The sequence below is a fragment of the Palaemon carinicauda genome, chromosome 28 (assembly GCF_036898095.1).
Source record: "Palaemon carinicauda isolate YSFRI2023 chromosome 28, ASM3689809v2, whole genome shotgun sequence".
Classification (NCBI taxonomy): Eukaryota; Metazoa; Arthropoda; class Malacostraca; order Decapoda; family Palaemonidae; genus Palaemon; species Palaemon carinicauda.
The window spans coordinates 41,590,759-41,615,104 of record NC_090752.1 but is presented as its reverse complement, the minus strand read 5'-3'; the positions used below and the strand labels follow the sequence as shown (position 1 = coordinate 41,615,104).

Below are 24,346 nucleotides of genomic sequence, written 5' to 3'. Positions count from 1 at the left end.
AAAGAAAGGTATTTTATCGCTGATTCAATGTGGATTAAGAAAAATGCACTCAACGACTGATGTGTTGATACGACTTGAGTCTTCTATTTGTGAAGCCTTTGCTTCCAAACAGCACCATGTTACAGTATTTTTTTACCTTGAAAAGGCATATGATACCACATGGAGATATGGTATACTTAAAACCATTCATGAAATCGGATTGAGAGGAGAGTTGCCACTATTTATTCAGGCATTTATTTCACATAGAGTTTTTCAAGTGAGAGTTGGGTATGCTCTATCAGAAAGTGCCAGGAAGAAGGAGTTCCTCAGGTTAGTGGGCTTAGTGTAACCCTTTTTGCACTAGAAATTAATGGGATATCCTCAGCAATTCCCCAGGATGTTCTCTCAACATTATTTGTGGATGATCTCTCCCTATCATTTGCTGGAGCCAGAATGGCAATGGTTGAGAGAAAACTACAGCTCTCAATTGGCAAAATTATCCAGTGGACCGATATGAATGGATTTAAGTTCTCGACAAGTAAAACTACTATTGTACATTTCTGTCGTATCCGGGGAGCACATCCAGACCCGGATATATACATTAAAGATGAACGGATCTCATGTGTATCGGAAACCAAATTTTTAGGTTTGATATTTGATTGTAGACTTACATGGGTTTCTCACCTAAAAGCGCTAAAAGTTAAATGTGTTGAAGCTCTGAATATTTTAAAAGTATTGTCCCATACATCAGGGGGGGGCAGACCGCAATACTATTTTAGAATTATACAAGGCCTTGATTTTTTCCAAAATTAGTAATGGATGTGAAATATACTCTTCAATCACCCCAAGCCAGTTAAAAATATTAGATTCAATACATCATGCTTGTATTAGATTGTCCACGGGAGCATTTAGAACCTCACCTATCCCAAGTCTCCTTGTTGATGCTTGAGAGTTACCTCTAGACCTTTACCGAATGTCTTCCATTGTTCGGTATAGGTTTAGATTGCAATGACTCCCCAACTCTTTAGCCTTTCAGACTGCAAGCCTTGTGAGACACACATCATACTTTGAGTTGCAATCAAAATCTCCTGAACCTTATGGCTTTTGGGTGAAACGATTATTAAACAGTCTGGATATAATTAGAAGTAAGGTACTTCCATTCAAGGTATCATCAACACCACCATGGAAATTCCCAGAGATATTTTTTTGTAAATACTTTATTGGAGTTAAGAGGAATATGACTGACCTAGAAGCCAGGTTTCTTTTTATGGAACATGTTGAAGAACATAGAGGATCGACTTTTATATATACTGATGGCACCAAATCTGATGCTGGCGTTGGATTTTGAGTACATAGTAATGATTTTAATTGTAGAGGTGCACTTCCTCTACCAGCTTCCATATTTACTGCAGAACTTTATGGCATATTAACCGCTATTGAGAAAATAGCATTGGAGAAGGAGGGTAATTTTACAATTTTTAGTGATGCAAGGAGTGTCCTTCAAGCTTTAGAAGTTTTTAATCCTAATAACCCTCTAGTTATAAACATTTTAGAATGGCTCTTTATTATTGGACGCAGAGGTATAATGGTTCGATTTTGTTGGGTTCCAGCACATGTAGGTGTGTCTGGGAATGAGAAGGCAGATTCACTGGCAAAGAATGCTGCATCCGAGTTGCTGCCAAGAAGGTATCCTATTCCGTGTAATGATCATCTACCTAACATCAAGAAATTGGTTTGTAATAAATGGCAACAGCACTGGGATAGTCTAGATGGCAATAAAATGAGAGAAATAACAAATGTCATATCTCCTTGGAGGTATAACATGATGCCCCGAAAATGGGAGACTTCTCTTTGTCATCTCCGTATTGGTCACACTTGGTTAACACACGAGTTTCTGCTGAAGGGCTAACACCAACCGTATTGTGACGACTGTTTGGTACTTCTAACAGTGAGGCATCTATTGACCGAATGCCCTAATTATAACTTGCGGAATAGATATTTGTTTGAGGCTCGAGGTGAGGGTGGCAGGTTCATCCTTGCCAAGATTCTTGGACATGATGTGTCCTATTATGCAAGTGGCATTTTTAGATCTGTTTCAGAAGCGGGTCTTTTGAAAACTATCTAACTTTTATAATGACTTATTAACTTTTATGGTTTTAATTGAATATTCTTTAATTTTTTGTATATATAAACTAAATGTTATCGGCGTCAATGACCCTATATGTCAGGATGCCTGAAAACCTTAAATCAATCAATCAACATATTAATGAGGTGGTATAGAACATTAGACTTAGACTTAACATCCTTAAAGTTGTGTCTGCTTTCAACTGGGGAGCTGATAGAACATGTCTGTTGAGGATATACCAGGCATTGTGCCTAAGTAAAATAGATTATGGATGTTAGATATATGGATCTGCATGCAAAAACATTTTAGAAAAACTTGATGTGGTTCATAACATGGCTTTAAGAATTTGCACAGGTGCATATAGGACATCACCTGTAGATAGTTTATACGTGGATTCAGGGATTCCCCCCCCCCTTTTTTTTTTTTATTCGTCGGGAAGAGTTGGCTTTGAGGTATATGTCTCGTGTTCTTATCTCGAAACTCAACCCAAATTTTGAATTCGTAAAGCAACCCGTGGATAGAGCACCAACTAGGACTAGGTTGCCCAAACGACTAGAAGTAAGACTAGAAGCCTCGGCTATTGACGTGGGATTACTTTTCCCTACAGTGGCTGAAATTACGCCTTCAAAATATCCTCCTTGGAATAGGCCTAAGATAGAGATTTGTCCGGTTATGGATAGTAAAAAGAACAGTTCAGATGAGCTACCGACCATGATGATGATTATCACATTTATACAGATGGTTCCAAGAGTTCTGATGGTGTGCGTTGCTCATTAGTGACAACTGAAAATATAATTAGAAAAAGGCTTCTGTCAAGTTCTTCTATTTTTACGGCAAAACTGTTAGCAGTTTTGACTACTTTGAAATTAATATTCTATAATAATTTTTCTAATGCAATTTTTACCATTTTTACCGACTCATTGAGTGTTTTATTAGCATTAAGAAGTTTAGTCTCTTGCCATCATTTGGTGCAAGAGATACAAGATTGGTTGTATATTTTAGTGAATAGAAAGCATTTTACGATTAAGTTTTGCTGGGTTCCGTCTCATCTTGGAATTGTAGGAAATGAGCGAGCCGACGTTACTAGGCTAAATCACATTTCCAGCATGGGTGTCCCAGTATCAGATTTTAAAAGTAGTATTAGGTTTTATTGTAGAGACCAGTAGCAGGCCCACTGGTCTAATTTAAATAATAATTTTAAATTAAAGTCAATTAGGCCCACTGTCCAACCGTGGTCGCATTTACAGGTGGACAGAAGATCTAGCATTGTTTTAACACGTTTGCGTATAGGCCACACACATTATACTCATAGGTATCTGATGGCAAGTGGGGCGGATAGGCTGGCTCTTCGCTGCCCTGCTTGCCAAGTGGATATAACCGTTGAACATATTTTAGTGTCCTGGACTGGTTTTAGATGTTGACGTAGGAAAAATCATTTAATCAATTTGTCCCTTGGGGAAATTTTAGGTGAGACTGCTCCAGTGGAGCAGGTTGTTCAGTTTTTAAAAGAAATTGGTATTTTTATGATTTATAGATCTATGGTTTTATTGTGATTTTGAATTTTAACCTTTTGCATAGATCTAATTTCATTATGTTTTACTTCTATCTATATACTTATATTCCATTCTAAAAGATATATAAGCGCTGAATGGCCTTGCGGCTCTGGCGTTTGGCCCATAAATTTCATAAATCAGTCAATCAATCTTTCAATACCCATACCATTTTACTCGCTGTCACAAGTTGTAATTGAATTAATACATCTCTAGACACTTGCTCTGTTATATAAGGGATATGTTTGTGTGTGTGTATATATATATATATATATATATATATATATATATATATATATATATATATATATACACCGTATATAATCATGAGTGTTAATGATAGAATTATAAGACTTCCAAGTGTTAGGTTACATAATTACCAATCAGCTTTCATGGAGGATATGGGTTGATTCCTGTTCTAAGTGCAAATCCTGAATTCGAGAGAATTAAATACTTCAGATTCAAAATCAATTTGTCTCTCTTTTGGCAAAATTATAGAGAGTTATTACTATTTTAAATACAGTATTCTCGATCACATAATATTGGCGAACTTTATCATGTGAAAAGGAAATTTCAACTATATTTTTTGTAGAGTATAGTGACTAATGAATAAAATGAGGTACCACCCACCATAGCAGTAAGGAGGCCTAAAATGGCCGATGATTTTTTTTTTTTTTTTTTTTAGAATTCAATATACTATAGAATTACCATACATCAAAGATGACAGTTTGTCTCACCTTACATTCTGGACGCGGGTCATTTTTACAAGGGTCAGGTACCAGGCACAAGATGACGATCACAATGATGAAGGAGATGGCCACAGTTGTCAGTGCACAGGAGGTCTTTTTAGTTACCCCTGTCATGATTTCCTTCCTAATTTCCCTCCTTTCCCCTTCAAGCTGACAGAACCTTTCCGGACGGCCTTCCTCTTCCACTTCTTGCCTTTCGCTTCAGCTAATACTCCCGTTTACGTTCTACGAGACGTTTGGCTCATTCTTCACTATTTGCTAAAATGACGCAGTACATCAGATTTTGTTCTGAAACAAAAAAGAAAGAAGAGTAAGATTACGAATTCACGAATAGAATTACACCATTCTTGAGGTGTAGTTCTAACAAGAATACTTGGATGAAGAAATAAAGACTGTATCAATCCAAGTTGGTTAATGAATGTGAAAAACTAGTTTGGTGATTTTTTTTATGCATATTGTTTCATTTAAATGTCTTTGGGGTTGTATGTATGTAGTAAAACAATTACTTAAAGAAATTTCAAATATTTTGTAAATTATTTGTAATACAAAACATTTAGAGGTTATGAATGTTACCAATAACAATTGCAATGTCAGTAGCAGATGTTGTTTTATTAGTGTTATAAATATTCTCGATTCAAACGATAAGGAAAACAACCCATCTTTATTAATAAATAACTGTCAACATTAATGCATTATCTTTGGGGAGAGGATGTCAAAATGTTATCGAAAGAACACAAAAGATCGCCTTGTGTCACATAGTTGCAGGGTGAAACCAAATGACACTACCCTTATATACGAAAAAGATGGAATAAGATAGTCAGGGGTGAAGTATAAGAACACTCATAAAGGAAAATTTCAGCAGGCGTTTAGGACTTCTAGTCTTGTCTAAACAATAATAAACTAACTAAATAACAAACTCTCCCCCCCCCCTCTCTCTCTCTCTCTCTCTCTCTCTCTCTCTCTCTCTCTCTCTCTCTCTCTCTCTCTCTCTCTCTCTCTCTCACAGTAAAAATCCTTGTTACATGAGCGTAAATTAACACCTTTTAGTCCATAGATACACCCACTTTTCAGCTTTGTGCTATACTTCCATCTATATATCCAACCTTTCGACTTTTGATTTAGGCCTCAACTGCGGGGATCTGAATGGCCTCCCAAGCCCCAGTAATAGTGCCCGTATACAAATCCAATCTTAATTAGGCCCAAATCTTTTCATGCAAGGAATTGAAGAGAAAATTTACTCCCCCGAGTTGAATGAAGGAAGGGAAAGTTAATAAGCAAGTGTATCTTTGATTAAAAGACGACTGTGCCTAGTAATATGCTATTACTAGCAAAGCTACAACCCCAGTTGGAGAAGCAGGATGCTATAAGACCAAGGGCTCCAACAGGGAAAGCAGTCCAGTGAGGAAAGAAAGTTAAGAAATGACGAATTGATTATTATGAGAAATTATAGAAAACACCTGATCATATATTATGATCAGTAACGAGACTGATATAGATCAGTCAAGTACAAACTATGAAAAGACACGTATTATTATGTTCAACAAAATTTGCTGTATAGGTACTAGGTTGGCCAAGACACCAGCAACCCGTTGAGATACTACCGCTAAAGTGTTATGGGGTCCTTTGACTGGCCAGACAGTAATACATAGGATTCCTCTGTGGTTACGGTTTATTTTCCCTTTGCCTACACACACACACCGAATAGTCTGATCTTTTCTTTATATATTCTCCTCTGTCCTCATACACCTGACAACACTGAGATTACCAAACAATTCTTCTCCACCCAAAAGGTTACTGCACTGTAATTGTGCAGCGGCCACTTTCCTCTTGGTAAGGGTAGAAAAGACTCTTTAGCTTTGGTAAGCAACTCTTTTAGAAGGACAGTCCAAAATCAAACCATTGTTCTCTCTCTGTACCATTGTATTCTACTGTCTTGGGCTCTAGCCCAAGACAGGATACACTCGGGCACACTGTCCTATCTTATATCTCTTCCTCTTGTTTTGTTAAAGTTTTTATAGTTTCTATAGATCTTTATTTTAATGTTGTTAATCTTCTAATAATATTTTATTTTTCCATGTTTCCTTTCCTCACTGGGATATTTTCCCTGTTGGAGCCCCTGGGCTTATAGCCTCCTGCTTTCCCAACTACGGTTGTAGCTTAGCAAGTAATAATAATATAAGTTTGAACTTTAAAAGTTCCACCGATTCAACTACCAGGCTAGAAAATCATTCCACACAATGGTTAAAGCTAGAATAAAACTTCTTGAATTACGTATAGGATGGTACAGTCCTGGAAGATCTGAATGCAGAGGATGGTCAGAATTATGGAAATGTTATGCAATATGCATAAAGAACTAACTAAACTACGGTGCCAGAGAGTAATATCAAGGAATTATATAGACCACAATTTTTATCCAACAAATTAAAACGAGAGTCAGCAGATGAAGAGCAAACAGAACAATATTGAAATCATGGTAGACTGAAACAGTTAAGAAAAATTCTCAGGATAGATTGACCACCAAATATTTTAGAGATTCTCTATATTCAATTTTTTTTTTTCAATTGAAAAAGAAACAGACCAGATACATTTCTTAAATGAAAATATGCTATCTAGAATAACGCATAGAATTCTATAGTTATTGTATATAGTTAAAGAGACTTTACCATTGCAAAACTCTGGATGTTGAGGAGCCACTGCCCTTAATCTACTTACAATTGTACTTTTAGTACTGTTAGGGTTCAACTTAATGCACCATAGCTTGTACCTAACACTCATTTTAGCTAGATCACCATTAAGGGATTCAGCAGTTACAGGTCCACATTCAGGATATGGAATTGTTGCAGAGTAGCATCACCTGCATATGCAACAAGGTTGTACATGAGGCCAAACCGCATATCATGTGTATACAGTATTAAAAGTAATGGGCCAGAGAACACTATCCTGATGACCACCAGAGTTTACATATTTATATTCCCTGTGGTGCCTATGAACAACTACTCTTTGCAATATGTTACTTGAAAGTACAATAATGACACTAAGAGAAGACCCACTTACTCACATCTATTGAAGTTTGAAAACAAGAGGATCATAAATAACACGGTCAAAGGCAGCACCAAAATCAAGGCCAGTCAAGCAAAATTCCTGACTACTCTAGGTATTTCTATACAGTATTGGAGATTGTAAAAGGGGCATCACATGTTCCAAGGCCTTTGCGAAAGCAAAACTGCAAATTAGGAAACAAACGATTACCTTTACCATACCTAAGATGCTTAGTTAGTAGATTGTAGCAAGACTGAAGGGATTAGTGAATGTTTGTGAAAGTTTGTGGAAGTTATTGGCAAGGAAATAAAGAACGCAATCCGTAAGGGCTGATAAAATCATACCATTACTTACCTAGTCAGCCAGATGACAGAAGAATTGATTATGGGATAGTATTGAACGTTTATGCAGAGAAAAGGGTGTTTGGAGGAAGTGTTTGTCCTAAACTTTTGTAAAAGAAATGTGAGAGAAAATGGCAAAAGGATATACAGTATATGGCATAGATGGACCCAATAAAGGTCTATGATAAGGTGAGAACGAGAATGAGGATGTATGGAGTTTCATTTGTTTTCTATAAAGGGTACAAGTTTTCAAGGAGAAAGAGAATCAATTTATGGCATGTATACAAATACACATTTAGGTACACTATTGGAAACGTCTCGACTTGCAATCTGCTTATATGCTATTTGGACCTGATACCTTACAGTAGTGTCTGCAACCTTAATGTTCTTTTATGCTTAGGGATTTGGGTTTTGGGGACCCTATATATATATATATATATATATATATATATATATATATATATATATATATATATATATATATATATATATATATATATATATGTGTGTGTGTGTGTGTGTGTGTGTGTGTGTGTGTATGTGTGTGTGCTCGTGCGTGTGGTTGATCTATATAACATTGTCCCATCATGACAATCTTCAAACTTGAGAGTGATTAGTTTTATTTCAAATTAGGTGTGAGATTGAGCGTGATAAGATTTTATAGATTTTTATTTTGTGATATGTAGAAGGATTCAAGCATTTAGTGTACGTCCGAAATATGTTTCATCTACCGATCTACTTCGTGTTTTATATTTCACAAGGTCTCTGCGAGGACGCACAAATTCCAATGCACTTTATAATAAGCTATGTTGAGCTGACATCCATTGGGCCAGAGAGAGGAGGACGTGACAGACGATAAGAGCCCTTGCACCCAGATAATTGCCTCCGAGGATAAACAAACCTCTTGCGGGGTTTCACTCAGCAGTGCGCACGTCACAAACAACAAAGCAACAAAACATCCGGAAGATTATTGATGCTCTCCGAAAATGATAATCCATAACACAGACCAAAATGATTCATGCACAAAAAGGAGATAATCCACAGAAAAAGAAATAGATAAGCGAATCAAGGAAACCTTGATGATCACGATAAATCAATTTTCCCAAAGGCAATTGCTCAGTCATTCATTTCTTCGGTATAATTTTTAGGGTCTGAATGTTATAAGACTAACTCACTTAATTATTGTGGGTAATTTGTTTGAAAAAATGAAATATATATTTTTATGGTATGAATATGAATTCCCCTTAATTTCTTGTTTAGTATATTTTGATAAATATATTTTTTTGTTGGTTAATACATGTGATTTTTGTATTTTTATCAATAAAATTCTTCTTCAATTTTATATTTTATTTATCCTAAGCAGTTATGTCAATATTTTCTGGGATCAATATTTTTCAGGACCGAATTTTCTCTGACCCAGTTTTCCTAATTTCTCGAGTGATATGTTTGATAATGTAGAATATGATAAATATATTTTTTGCTGTTATATATTTTGACTTTTTTTTTTATTATCGGTAAAATCTATCCTCGATTTTGTTTCATATTGATTCTGATCAGTTAAATTTCATGAACAGTTTACTAATAATTTCCCGGACCGAATTTTTTGGCTACGATATATATATATATATATATATATATATATATATATATATATATATATATATATATATATATATATACATATATATATGTATATATATATACATATATATATATATATATATATATATATATATATATATATATATATATATATGTATATATATATATATATATATATATATATATATATATATATATATATATATATGTATATATATATATATATATATATATATATATATATATATATATATATATGTATATATATATACATTGATGCCTCAGGATACGAAATTAATCCGTTCAGGATGCGGTTTCGTATCCTGATATTTTCGTATCCTGAGTCGCGTTTTACATGTAAATAGCCTAATCCGATCCAAGCCGTATAAAAATTCACCTTTTTTTTCATAAACACGCTAAACTGTAGTAATAAACATGCAATGCAGCCATTTCTATCATTCAATAATTAACACAACCGTTAAAAACAGCCTAATCCATTCCAGAAACCACTATGAGATTATTCAATAATGTAGTTATAGCCAAGTTATCCCCCCAAGCCCAAAGAAAACTGTCCGTTTTCTTTACTACTGTATAGAAGTTACGGTACTGTATGTACGTAAAGCATTTAGATCAGTGAAGGTGTATTGTTACCTGTACGTACACCTAAATTAAGGATTGATACCTGTACACTCTGAAAAAAAGGTTACAGTTAATTAGTGTAACAAAAAAGTTGAAACTTACCTTTTGATTGAGACGATGTCAGATAGCGAAGTCGCGGCAGAGGAGGATGGCATAAGGCATAAAACGTAACAAGTGACAGACTACGTACAGTAATTTACACACTTAACACATTAACACTTAAACTTTACGAAATAAAAAAATGGCAGAAATAATTAACACTTAATATTACATATGGAAAACTATAAAATGAAAGAAAAAATTACTTTAACACTTAACGGTAACATAAAACTTAAAATTGAATTTTTTTTTTTTTTTTGCTTTTTTATAACTTTACGTTTTTCTTATTTTCTAAATCTCTTCTACTTCATCACTTTCTTTTTTCTGTTTCTTTTCTTCACTTTCACCTTCTACTTCTTCATCACTTTCTTTTTTCTGTTTCTTTTCTTTACTTTCACCTTCTAATTCTTCATCCCTTCCTCTTTTCTGTTTCTTTTCTTCACTTTTCACCTTCGTCTTGGCCTACTAATACCGCTGGCCTCTTTAATAAGAAACTATCCATTGAAGCTTGTTTCTGCCTACTTTTTAACACATTTCTAAAATGCGTTAGGCAAACGTCATTGCAGTGTTGAAGCGCACGGTTGGTATAAACTTTTTCTGGATGTTCCTTTTCGACGTAGTCTGCCATTTTATGGAAACATGCAAGAATTTCTTTGATGTCTGCCGTTTTCAAAGGTGCAACATCCTCCTCATCACCGCTAGAGAACTGCTCTTGAACATCACTCACTTGCATCGTCTCCAACTCCTTCAAGTCGTCCGTCGTCAACTCCTCGTGGTGCTCCTCGATAAGTTCATCTATATCTTCCGCGCTAACTTCCAGCCCCATGGACATACCAAGATGTACGATGTCAGCCACCTCAGACTGCTGAATTGGTTCAGGATCGTCAACGATCTCGGCTTCGCCTCCAGGCTTCCCGAACCCCTCGAAGTCTCGTGCAGAGACAGCATCAGGCCGCAGCTTCCTCCAAGACGAGTTTAGGGTACGCCTCGAAACTTCCTGCCAAGCGAGATCGATGAGTTTGAGGCATATCACGATGTTGAAGTGATCTTTCCAAAATTCACGCAGAGTGAGGTTTGTACTCTCTGTGACTTGGAAACAGGGTGAGCTGGAGCATTGTCCAACACCAGCAGACATTTCATAGGAAGGCGCTTTTCTTCTAAATATTTTCGGACAGTCGGACCGAAGCAGACATTTACCCAATCAATGAACAGTTACCTCGTTACCCAGGCTTTTGCATTCGCCTTCCACATCACGGGAAGGTTCTCCTTAATGACTTTGTGGGCTTTGAAGGCTCGGGGATTTTCTGAATGGTACACCAGCAGGGGCTTTATCTTGCAGTCCCCACTGGCGTTTGTAAAAAAGCAAGGGTAAGCCTGTCCTTCATAGGCTTATGTCCGGGTAGCCTCTTCTCCTCCGCCGTGATGAACGTCCGACGAGGAATTTTCTTCCAGAAAAGCCCAGTTTCGTCGCAATTGAAAACTTGCTGCGAACTGTAGCCTTCCTGCAGAGTCAACTCGTCGAACGTTTTAACAAAGGCTTCGGTGGCCTTCGTGTCCTAGCTGGCTGCCTCCCCATGCCGTACCACTGAATGGATGCCAGTCCTTTTCTTGAACTTCTCGAACCACCCATGAGAAGCCTTGAACTCTGGGGGTTCCTGCTGGGATGTTCCTTCTCCTGCTCCTTTTTCGGCCTGAGCACGCACGAGATCACCGAAAATGGCGGAGGCCTTCTGGCAAATTGTAGTCTAAGTGATGGTGTCTCTTGAGATCTCTTTTTCCTTGATCCACACAAAAAGCAGCCTCTCCATCTCGTCATGCACGTGGTTTCTCTTGTTGGAGAAAATAGTGACGCCCTTAGAAGGTGTCGCTGCTTTTATGGCCGCCTTCTGCTTCAGGATGGTGCCTATCGTAGATGGATTCCGGCCATACTCCTTGGCGATCGCACTTAAACGCATGCCAGACTCGTACTTTTTAACGATTTCAAGTTTCGTCTCCATCGAGAGCATTGTCTTCTTCTTTCCTTCGGCAACATTCTTGGGACCCATGGCTACAGTAATACGTAATATAATACACTACGTAACGTTATATACAGTCTATGTATAGTAAACACTAATACAGTACAGTGCACAGTAACGAATGTTTATTAACGATAACACGTGGCGTACGAATGTACTGTATATTAACACTAAGTCAAACAAGCGAAAGCACACAATGTCTGTCAACAATACCGCGGTCGGAACGAAAAGAGAGAGAGAGAGAGATGAACGCCCGTGCGTAGGCAAGCTGGGATAGTTGCCGACCAATAGGAAAGCAGGATCTTATGGCGTCAGCTAGCGTCTGAGTAGGGAGATAACCAATGGGTGAGCGGGAGGCTGTAAGTGAGTCTACCCAAGTTCAAAGTCAGGCGGCGCGCGCTTTTTAAAATTACTCTTGGCGAAGAGTTGGGATCTCGTAAGGTTTTCGTATCCTGAAATTTTATCCGTATCCTGGGGCATAAAAATCTTCGAATCACTTTTCGCATCCTGAATTTTTCGTAAGCAGAAACTTTCGTATCCAGAGGTATCACTGTGTATATATATATATATATATATATATATATATATATATATATATATATATATATATATATATATATCATGTGTAAAATTTGAAACTGGCCATGATTCACGTATTTTCATTTTTACTGTGGTTTTTATTGCATATATGGTAAGCAGCTATTCTAGGAGAAAGACACTCCAAAATCAAACCATTGTTCTTTAGTCTAGGGTAGTGACATAGCCTCTGTTCCATAGTCTTTCACTGTCTTTGGGTAGAGTTCTCTTGCATGAGGGTACACTTGGGCACTATTCTATCTTGTCTCTCTTCCTCTTGTCTGTTTTGAAGTTTTTATAGTTTATATATGAAAGATCTATTATAATGTTACTGTTCTTAAAATGTTTTATATTGCTCATTACTTCTATTGTAGTTTATTTGTTTCCTTATTTCCTTTCCTCGCTGTGCTGTCTTTTCCCTGTTGGAGCCCTTGGGTTTATAGCATCTTGCTTTTCCATATAGAGTTGTAGCTTAACAAGTAATAATGATAATATATATATATATATATATATATATATATATATATATATAGATTATATATATATATATATATATATATATATATATATATATATATATATTTATATATATATATATATATATATTTATATATATATATATATATATTTATATATATATATATATATATATATATATATATATACATACATATATATATAAATATATATATATTTATATATATATATATATATATATATATATATATATATATATATATATATATGAATATATATATATATATATATATATATATAAATATATTTATATATATATATATATATATATATATATATATATATATATATATATGTATATATATATGTGTGTGTAAATTATATATATATATATATATATATATATATATATATATATATATATAAAATATATATATATATATATATATATATATATATATATATATATATATATATGTGTGTGTGTGTGTGTGTGTGTGTATATATATATATATACCCGTATTTTCTGTTTGATAAGACGCACCTTTTTTCACGAAAAATGCCCCCCAAAATCACCCTGCGTCTTAACACTAAGAAAAAGTTGTATAGGGGAGTTTGACATACCTCAAACAGCAAACTATTGACATACAAGCACTCAAACTCACGAGAGAGAATATAAACCACCAATTATCATTCATATAATATAAATTCATTCATTTTTATATTGCCCCTCATTTAACAAAGTACAGTAGTAAATTATTTGTTTATTTTGGTAATCAGTTGATGACTAGCTAACCCCCTTCCACAAGTAAATATAACAACTACTTGATGGTCTCGTAGCAGACGACGCTATGACATATTAGTTGTTTATTCAGTATATATCTATTTTCTCATATTTTGTTGATATTTTGTAATAAAGCAATATATTGATAATGACTTTGTTGCCTGAGTTCCGAAATAATACAAATAGACCGTTGCTGAATACGTCCTTGGAAAAAAAACTTGTTAGTTGAGTGCAGTATTACCAAGTTAGCATAGAAAAATAACTAGACCCTGAATCACATAAACAGTAGCGAAAGTATTCCACCTAAAAGAAATTATAGATTTCTATAATCAATAACGACATTTTGTGTGAAAATTTATAGGGTATATGAAGGATTTTACAACTATTACTAGAAATTTACATCTCTACCAAAATTTTATAAAGATCCTTTGGCAGCACTGCTTTCATTATGTAAACAACACTTGAAACGCCAAGCACTCTGAGTAAACGTGTAGTTTTGGTGGAAACCTACGACTGCTTTAGTTGTTTCTTATAAGAATATCTAATAGAATTGGGATAATCGGCATATAGTTAATAAATATTAACTTGAACATTTCATAATAAACCCGAATTAAGAAAAGTTACTGTGTCAGACAATAATCACGCTAGAGTCGTTGGCCATGGATTTCTACTAAGAAGTTTTTAAAATCCTCATTTTTTTTTAAACTGCCTAGCTAATTTAAGGGTGCGTCTTACCACTTGTAGCGTCTTATCACACGGGAAATACGGTATATATATATATATATATATATATATATATATATATATATATATATATATATATATATATATATATATATATATATATATATATAAGCGTGTTTTCGTTTTTCCATGTATTCGTGTGTGTGTGTGTGTGTGTGTGTGTGTGTGTATGGTCTTTTATTTTTACTGAACCTTTATCGTATGGTTGATAGTGTTCTTGGGCTAAGTATTTTTTTTCTTTTTTTATAAATTCTACGAGCACTGTGTTTATGATTTTCCGTTGAAGCGGTGCCAAGTCTTGCAGTGCACAAACTAAAATTCAATATTTTTGTATCACATTAAAATATGTGATGTAATATATGGTTTGAAGTGTTAAACTGCTAAAAGGGATTTCCCATAGTGAAGGTGGGTCAAAAACGGAAAATACCGTAATATGGGAATTTCGGAGAAAGTTTTCTCTTGCCTTATTTATATATATATATATATATATATATATATATATATATATATATATATATATATATATATATATATATATATTGTAGAAATCTGATGTTTTATGCAACTTACATAACCATTTCAAAACAAAATTAAGGGTATATTTTCTTGATTAAGACATTACTCGTTGGTGACAATAAAAATGTAATTTGGAGAAATGGGAAAAGTAGCATGATTTTATTTATAGTAAAATTAAAGATTATATTATTAAGGGAGAATTTTTCAGGCGCTAACAATAATGTGAAAAACAAAAGGATATGATATGCATTATTTTGTTCTTGACGATGAAAGGAAATTTTTTTTCTTTTTTGAGGGAGAAGAATTTTTATGCACTAACAATAAGAAATGAGATGGATGCTTATCGGTAGACAATAAAATGTACACAAAAAATCCCCTTCTTCATGCTTACCTGAATTGAGTGCCGTCGTCTGAGTGTAGAGAAACTCCAAGCGAAATCTGGATAGATTCGGGGTCGCCTCCGGCACTTGAGTGGCATCCCAGAAGGCGGGTCGTCGGCTGTTGCTGTGTGATGCAATACTGTACTTGAAATAGAAAACGATATCAGGCATCCTCCACACTCACAGTGGCGCATTGGTCGAAAACGGTAACAATATCCAGTAGTAATATGGTTTAGTCATCTTTTTCATGTTATAATATGATTCTTTTAATATAGCGATCTCTCTCTCTCTCTCTCTCTCTCTCTCTCTCTCTCTCTCTCTCTCTCTCTCTCTCTCTCTCACTCTGTGCTTACAGAATTCTGACAATTATTTCCCCTTTGAGGTTTGTTCAGTGAGTTTTATTAGATATCACGGCTTATCCTAAAATAAAAAAAAAAAAAAAATTCTTTATCAATATAGGATGATATTTGACCTTTACTAAACTCTCTCTTAAAAAAAAAATTCTTTACCAATATAGGATGATATTTGACCTTTACTAAACTCCCTCTCTCTCTCTCTCTCTCTCTCTCTCTCTCTCTCTCTCTCTCTCTCTCTCTCTCTCTCTCTCTAGGGACTCAGTCTGTTATTCTTAATTTCCATCTATTATCTGTCACTCTCATTAAATGTCCATTTCTTTTTCTTACATGTTAGAATATATTCGACTTTAGTTTGCTCTCGTATCCATGTTGCTCTTTTCTGTCTGTGTTATTTCCATTGTACCAACCGAGTGTCACACGATCGTACGTAGTAACGACATTTCATTTTGTGTATATATTATGCTTGTATCTTCGCAGTCTGTTTTTCTTACCGTTAACTGTTAACCGGTGCGGTGTCGGTTGAACAGGAAATTTCCTGTTGTCTTTTATGCCTTTTTTGCATGGAGTTTATGTATATAAAAACGGTTGTTCTGTAATAAAGTTACTCAGTTGCTTTCATTCCGCCTTTGAGTCACAACCTTCTCTCGGCTCGTCACATTGGTGACCCTGGAGTGACTCGCTCCTCCCACCTTCCCCCCCCCCTCACCGTTACTATGATGCCCTCAAAGCATACCTTTTGCTGCTCACCCTCGGGGAAATGACCAGTATCACTCGCCTGCAACCTATTGCAGACGGCTCTCCTCGTGAGGTGAACCTACTTCGTGCCCTTTGGGTAAGCCGTTTACCGGAACCTGTACGCGCTGCCATACCCGATGCCGATAGTTTACCCATAAAAGACTTGATGACCAAAGCCGACGCCCTTATGGACAGCCACTTCATGACCTACAAGACCTCCATCAACGCCTACACTCCTGACGAAGAGGACACCTATTCAACGTCAACCAAAGCTGACGTGAATGCTTTAGGACACACACGCCTATGAATGCCGTAGGACACGTCTATGAATGCCGTAGGACACGCACGCGTATGAATGCCGTAGGACACACACGCCTACCCCGTGACGAGCCGGAGCGGCAACAAAGCCACCCATAATCCACCACTTGCTCGCGCCCCAACCAACGACTTCTACAGCCACTCACTGCCGCCCATCGGCCACAGTTTTGCTACTACCACTCCAGATCAGGGCGCCCTATTTAACATGTACAGTTTGACATTTTTAGCGGGGGTAGCCATGTACCAACCGTGTGTCACACGATCGTACATAATAACGACATTTCATTTTGTGTATATATTATGCTTGTATCTTAATTCTCCCCTCGCACTGATAAGGACCTGAAATAACATGTCTGTTTTTCTCACTGTTAACTGTTAATCGGTGCGTTGTCGGTTGAACATGAAATTTCCTGTTGTCTTTCATGCCTTTTTTGCATGGAGTTTATGTAGGCTATATAAAAACGGATGTTCTGTAATAAAGTTACTCAGTTGCTTTCATTCCGCCTTTGAGTCACAACTTTCTCTCGGCTCGTCATACCATCATTATTCTTTCCTTAGCTCCTTTAGTTGTAATTAGCTCCAAGTTTCTGATGCATTTTTAATCCTGGTAGAACCATCTGATTAAATACATTACTTTTTAGAGAAAGTGGCATTTAAAATTTCATAATCTCTTTTTGTCATAATCTCTTTTTGTTTACCAAAAACTCTCCATCCCATGCTTATCCTATCCTTCTTTTAATTTTGGTGTTGTGTCCTGGGGAAACACTTGCTGTCTGTCCTAAGTACATATATTCACTGACTATCTCTAGAGGTTCCTCCATACCCCTTATTTGTTGTCTTTCTGCATTTTCATTGAACATTTCTTAGTTTTACTCATTCATTTTCAGTTCTACATTTATGCTTTCTCTATTCAAATCTTTTTGCATCGTTTGCAATTATTATTATTATTATTATTATTATTATTATTATTACTTACTTACTTACTTACTTACTTACTTACTAAGCTACAACCCTAGTTGGAAAAGCAAGACCGTATAAGCCCTAGGGCTCCAACAGGGAAAATAGCCTACTGCGGAAAGGAAATAAGGAAATAAATAAAATGCAAGAGAATTAATTAACAATTAAGTAAAACAGTAACAATAAAATAAATTCATATAAAAACCATAAAAACATAACAAAATAAGAGGAAAAAGAATAAGATAGAATAGTGTGCCTGAATATACCCTCAAGCAAGAGAACTCTAATCCAAGACAGTGGAAGGCCATGGTACAGAGGCTATGGTACTACCCAAGACTAGAGAACAATAGTTTAATTTTGGAGTGGCCTTCTTCTAGAATTGCTGCATACCAAAGCTAAAGAGTTTCTTATACCCTTACCAAGAGGAAAGTGGCCACTGAACAACTACAGTGCAGTAGTTAACTCAGAGCGAAGAAGAATTGTTTGGTAATATCAGTGTTGTCAGATGTATGAGGACGGAGGAGAATGTGTAGAGAATATGCCAGACTCTTCGGTGCATGTGTAGGCAAAGGGAAAATGAATTGTAACCAGGAAAGGATCCAATGTAGAACTGTCTGGCCTGTCAAAGGACCCAATAACTCTCTAGCAGTAGCATCTCAACAGGTGGCTGGTGCCCTGGCCAACCTACTACCTATGATTAACTATACAGAACTATATCATCAGCAAATCTTAAGTTGTTAAGGCATTCCCTATCTAAATTCTTAAAAACTTCTAGGCATGCTGTGAATAATTTTTTAGAGATGGGGTCTCCCTGTCCAACTCCTTTTTCAATTGGGATTTTCTCACAATCTATGTAATTCTAGGATTACTGAACTTACTGTTCAGAGTTGGCGCTGCTGAACACCTGTCCCAAATCAAGGCAGCTCCTACTAAGCACGATCCCATGTTTAATGTGTCGGAAGCCCAGAGGGTAATTCCAAGGTTCACAGCAGAGGCTCAGATGAGTTCTTCGATCATTTTGAATTGATCGCAGCGACGGTGAAATGGCCAGAAGATAAATGGTCTGTGTTATTGCAGAGTGCGCTTTTTGGGAAGGGCTGCAGTTCTTATTTATCCTTAACCCAGGAACAGAGGGTGGAGTATCAATAAGTGAAGAGGAGAGTGCTGCAAGTGTTTCAGATGACCCCTGAATATTATGATGAAAGATTCCGAAGTTTGAGGAAGGACGATAAAATAACTTACCTGGATTACGCTTATAAGGTATGACGATGTTTTAAGAGATGGAGAGAGGTTGCTTACATAAAGGAGATGGCTGATTTGGAAGAATTGATAATACTAGAGCAGTATGTACGAGGAATTCCCGAACACATTTGAATGTACTTGAGAGAGAGAAAGGTGAAGAAACTTGATAAAGCCACTTCACTGATTGAAGATTATAATATCATCAGTCGTAAACCTTCGTCGGGCATGAAATTTCAACCGTCGTTCCGACCAATTGTCAAGTATTTGCCGAACCGTGGAAACCAGTTCAGTAATAACTACGGGAACAATTTCAACAGTTACAATGGAAGTAGCAATGGTACTGTCCCTAAGCAGAATGCAACAGTACCACAGCAACAAATGTCGAATCGTCCTCCTTCAAGTATTGTGAAAGATGTGCAGAAGTTAATATTTTCTGTCTTGAATGTGGCAAGAGAGGCCACATCGGTAAGGAATGTTGATCAAACCAACCGGAAGGAGTCGCCCAAGTGATTAAGGATAATTCGACTTCACAGCATACGAAGACGAAGAAGCATTCGGGAAAGGATGAAGAGGAAAATAAACCAGCCAACATTTATACGACGAATAGGACAAACCCAAACAGTTTGGATGCCTTTAAACCATATATTTATGAAGGTATGTTAGCAGCAATACACGAGATGAGCGAACCCTGGTCAGGATATTGCGTGACACAGGTTGTAACCATAGTGTGGTGGTACACACAAGGGACTGAGTTATTTTGAAGGGCATAGGAGGTGAGGAGGTCACTCCTATTTGCCGCTTGAAACTATCATGGGAGTTGGTGACATGTAATTTTGACTTTGCACTAAAGGATTCATTGGCTGCCGAAGGAATAGACGTCCTTCTGAGTAATGAGGTTGGTGGAGTGCCATTTGTGCCTTCTCCCATTGTAACGGAGAAACCATTGAAGTATAGTCTTACGACTGAACTCGAGAAGGACTACCGATATCTATTTCCTAGTTGTGTTACAACTAGAGGAGTATAAAGAAATTGGCTGCTGAAGAAGGAAAAGATATCGAAGGAGCGATGAACTTAGAAGATTTGTTTTCCGAAGAAGAGGATTCCCTTGATAATACGCAAGAAGAGAATTCCCAAGTAAGCTCAAGAGAAGAGGAACAACAGATGGGTGGACAAGAGGACAAAGAGAAAAAGGACCTGGGAATAATGAACTTAGAGGATTTGTTTTCTGAAGGAAAGGATTTCCTTGATGGTACGCAAGAAGAGAACTCCCGAATAGGCCTGAGCTAAGAGGAACGACAGAGGAGTGGACGAGGACAAAGAAAAAATGGACCTGGAAGACATGAACTTGCAGGATTTGTTTTCCGAAGAAGAGGATTCCCTTGATGGTACGCAAGAAGAGAACTCAAGATTAGGCTTGAGTGAAGAGGAACAACATGAGCAGACAAGAGGACAAAGTAGAAATGGACTTGCAAGAAATAGAAAATTCAATGTTAGAAGTAGGACAAGTAGGAAAAGGCTGATAGGATTGCAATGGAAGGATGCAACGTTAACAGAGCTATTGTACAGTGTGGTGGACGAGACGGAGGCACAGCAGTCTCTGACCTGTTTTTATCTTAAGGATGAGTTGTTTATGAGGAAGTATAGACCTGCCGATGTCCATGGGAATGCCGAATGGGGGATATATCAGCAGATATTAATTCCCGCATCATTGTGAAGACAGGTGATCGCAATAGCGCACGAGACGGAACATATGGGGATAAGGAAGTCGACAGAGAAGATAATGAAAGAATTTTTCTAGCTTGCATGCATATGAACGTGAGCCAGTTTTGCCGTGCATGTGACGTGTGTCAGACGGCTGAAAAGCCCAATGATGGAATTACGTAGAGAAACCTTCAGAAAAGGACCGAAGAAAATGATAGCAGAAAAATGGAAGGACCGAGAGGAAACAGGAGGAGAATATGTCAAGAATTTGAGAAAAAGGATTGGCGAGACAAGAAAATTTTCCCTAGAAGGCATGAAGATGACGAGTCAAGGACAAACGAAGAAAATGTTTGGTAGGAAGAGTACGAACAGACAAATTGCAGGACCCTTCCGCAACGGACAAAAATATTGTTAGGAAAAGGGAAGGATCGAGAGGAAACAGACGAAGGAAATGTCAAGGATTTGAGGAAAAGAATCGGCAAGTTAAGGACATTTTTCCATAGAAGACGTTAAAACAAGTCAAGGACCGACAAAGAAAAGGTTTGGTTTGAAGAGTACGAACAGACAGTTCACGGTAGGATGACAGGTGTTGGTCTACGCATCAGAAATGAGATTCCCTCTCGCCAACGAGTTCCAAGAACCATTCTGGATGTTGGAGGATAGCAGTGACCGGACCTACCTTATCGAGATATCAGGAAAAGGGAAAAATCTAAGGAAGACCATATTAACTTTGAAACCGATACTTCAAGCACCAGATTTCAACAAGAAATTCCTTATCCAATTGTATGTGTCGGATAACGGCATTGGAAGGAATTCTTCATCCTGTGTGCTTTATGTTATCGAAGCTTAAGAATGAGCAACGAGTTGATTCGACAGTTGAAATGGAACTGCTGGCACTGACTGCCACGATAAACAAGTTTTTAATCTACGTGAATCAACCACAGAATGAGATTACATTGTAATTGGATCATAATCCTTTAACTTTTGTGAGTAAGATGAAAAATAGTAATTAAAGGTTAACTAGGTGGTCATTATGTTTGCAACCATACTATATTAATGTAAAGCATATTTCAGGTAAAGATAACATGGTTGCTGGTTATTTATCAAGGGTTGAATTGATGGATTCAAGCCCGGAATAAATAATCCTTTTTGGGGGAAGCTATCTTATGAAGCTGGTTTAGTGCAGAGTAAATACAGTAGTTTATTAATGAATTTATATATATTTTATTTGTGCATTGAAGAGAGGTTAGCCAGCCAGTAAAATGAGCTCCTCTTGTGTAGATTTAAGATTTATATGTAAATTACGTAAGACCTTCATTGTTAATTTCATTGTGTTCTTCATTCAAGTTAGTATATGTAAATTTATGTTATTTTTAAGAATTAACTTTTATTTCACATATGTTTGTTATAAAATCTTACATAATCTATTTGAGAGTGTTGTGGGATTCGTACGAGATATGAACAAGGGCTTAGATAATGTTCTTTTATATTTCATGAGGTATTGCATCATGTTTGGGAGAGAATGCTCAGTAACATGTGCTTTGGAAAATTCTGTACACAGGCTTTAGAAATTTTGCGAAAGGCCTGGTGATAAGATGTTATCTTTTTTTTTTTATTTTGGGGACAAAGGGTGGGCGGAGCTAGCTGACTGAGAGAGCTGTCTGGCGTAGCGTGAGTAGCGTTTGGGAGAGCGATACTTGGTAAATATGACGCCTTTTGGCCGCGGCCCACCACACTTCCCAGTTCGTTGGGAAGTTTCTAGAATCAGTTAGGTTTCATATATAATAAGGCAATACCAAGGTTAGACAGAGATAGAGAAATTGCAGCATTAAGAAAAACAACTTCCCCTCTTTCACTCTCCCACGCAACCCAGTATATTGTTTTTGAAAGTGTTCAGTACCTATAGTGTGTCCTCTCCTAAGTGACTCTGTGCCCCAAAGCAAATCGTGTGTCGGAAAGATACGTAAGACGAAACTGTGATTTTGAATTCATTGTTTTAGGGCGAGTGTTGGGATTGTGTAAAGTTTTGTAAACAGCCCTGTAGGAAGGTTAGAATTTGTATCGTTGTGAAAAAAATTAATAGTAGTTGGGGAAAATACAAACCATTTCCAAATATAACATTTTATTCACTGTAAAGATTTAAATTTTTCTTGAATAGGTTTACATAGTTTGCAAGCAATAAATGTAACTTTTTTTTTTGTATAACAGAAAGTATTGTAATATTTTTTTGGTCCTACCCGTTGTCTAACCACATTTGTTTTTGCAGCACGCCCTACTCTCTGTAGGGTTTTGGAGAGGCAACCAGAAGTTTAGTCGAGATGTGGCACAAGTAAAATGATTGTAAGGGTGCTGTATTATGTCCGAGTCTGTTTATAGGGTTAATCAGCTTGATAAAAAAAATGGTAATGTAAACATTTCTGTCCTGCTACATGAGTCACTTCTCAAACTTGGTATTGACAGTGTGTTCTGACAGTGACCTATCTAGAGTTTTAGAAAAACATTTTAAGGATCAAGATCTTGCTACTCCACATTACCAGATCACAAAAGGTGATTCCATACTGGAACTTAGTGATGGATAGTTCTTTTAGTTGTTTGCCCCAGAACCAAGTGAATGTAAAGGGGCCTAGAACCGTCTTTTTGCGGAAGACCTCAAACTTTTAAGTGTCATAAACATTAATAGTAAACTGGAACTATTGAAATGGCATACTGGTACTTGCCCAAATAGATACACGGTTAGGTGTGCCTTTTTTTATACTTGTACTGTATAGGAACACTTATGAGTGTCCCACCTGGGGAAAAAATTTCCTGTTTGTTTATCTGGTTACCCTGTTGCTGAAGCTTGATGTAAAGGGATGTTAATTTTGCCTTTGATTATTCTAATTGATATATTATTCCTAACTGTTTTTTTCAAATAAATATTTTTTTTCTTGTGTTTTATGAATACAGCATATCATTCCAGTTCCTTACACCAATGTTCCCCCCTTCCCTAGCCACTGTTTTTTAAGATCTCTTAAGTACAGTAATTTATCATAATTCTTTCCTCCCACAGTGTGTTCCTTTATTAATTATAATATTCCCTTTCACCTAATGTTCTTATACCTTTACTTATAATCAGCAAGCCAAAGGCAAGAGAAGGAAAGGTATGATAAATAACAAGGTTCAAGCTGGGTCCCCTTGCCCAGTATAAATCAAGGGGTGGTGCCCAGAGCTCCGTTCTCTATGACCTGTTACTTAGTTTTTTTTGGGTATTACACCGTTGTATATTTGTTGTGTAGTGAACGTCGGGTTGTGGTCGGCATTCGGACACTAGGCAGTTCGGGTGCTACCTCTGGCCACAGTCCGCAAACAACTACATCGTGATCTGGTTATCTATTTTCATCAAGTATCAAACTTCAATATTGTATTATTCAGATTTAATTTCA

The 24,346-nt window shown here is 36.5% G+C and overlaps 2 protein-coding genes across 4 annotated transcripts in view; one reads left to right on the top strand and one right to left on the bottom strand.

Moving 5' to 3' along the window:
- Nucleotides 1–9,120, top strand: part of GPHR (golgi pH regulator) — a 401,532-nt gene extending 392,412 nt beyond the window's left edge. The window contains exon 12 of the mRNA XM_068351883.1: nt 8,545–9,120. The gene's annotated coding sequence lies outside the window, so the exon portion shown is untranslated. The remainder of the gene's footprint in view (nt 1–8,544) is intronic.
- LOC137621523 (endothelin-converting enzyme homolog) overlaps nt 1–15,769 on the bottom strand; it is a 127,009-nt gene extending 111,240 nt beyond the window's left edge. For all 3 annotated transcript variants that reach the window (XM_068351880.1, XM_068351881.1, XM_068351882.1), the window contains exons 1-2: nt 15,627–15,769; nt 4,392–4,691 (exon numbers count right to left, since the gene is read on the bottom strand). In XM_068351880.1, the coding sequence (XP_068207981.1) occupies nt 4,392–4,517 (126 nt within the window). In that variant the 5' untranslated portion in view covers nt 4,518–4,691; nt 15,627–15,769. The remainder of the gene's footprint in view (nt 1–4,391; nt 4,692–15,626) is intronic.
- Nucleotides 15,770–24,346: the final 8,577 nt, after the last annotated feature.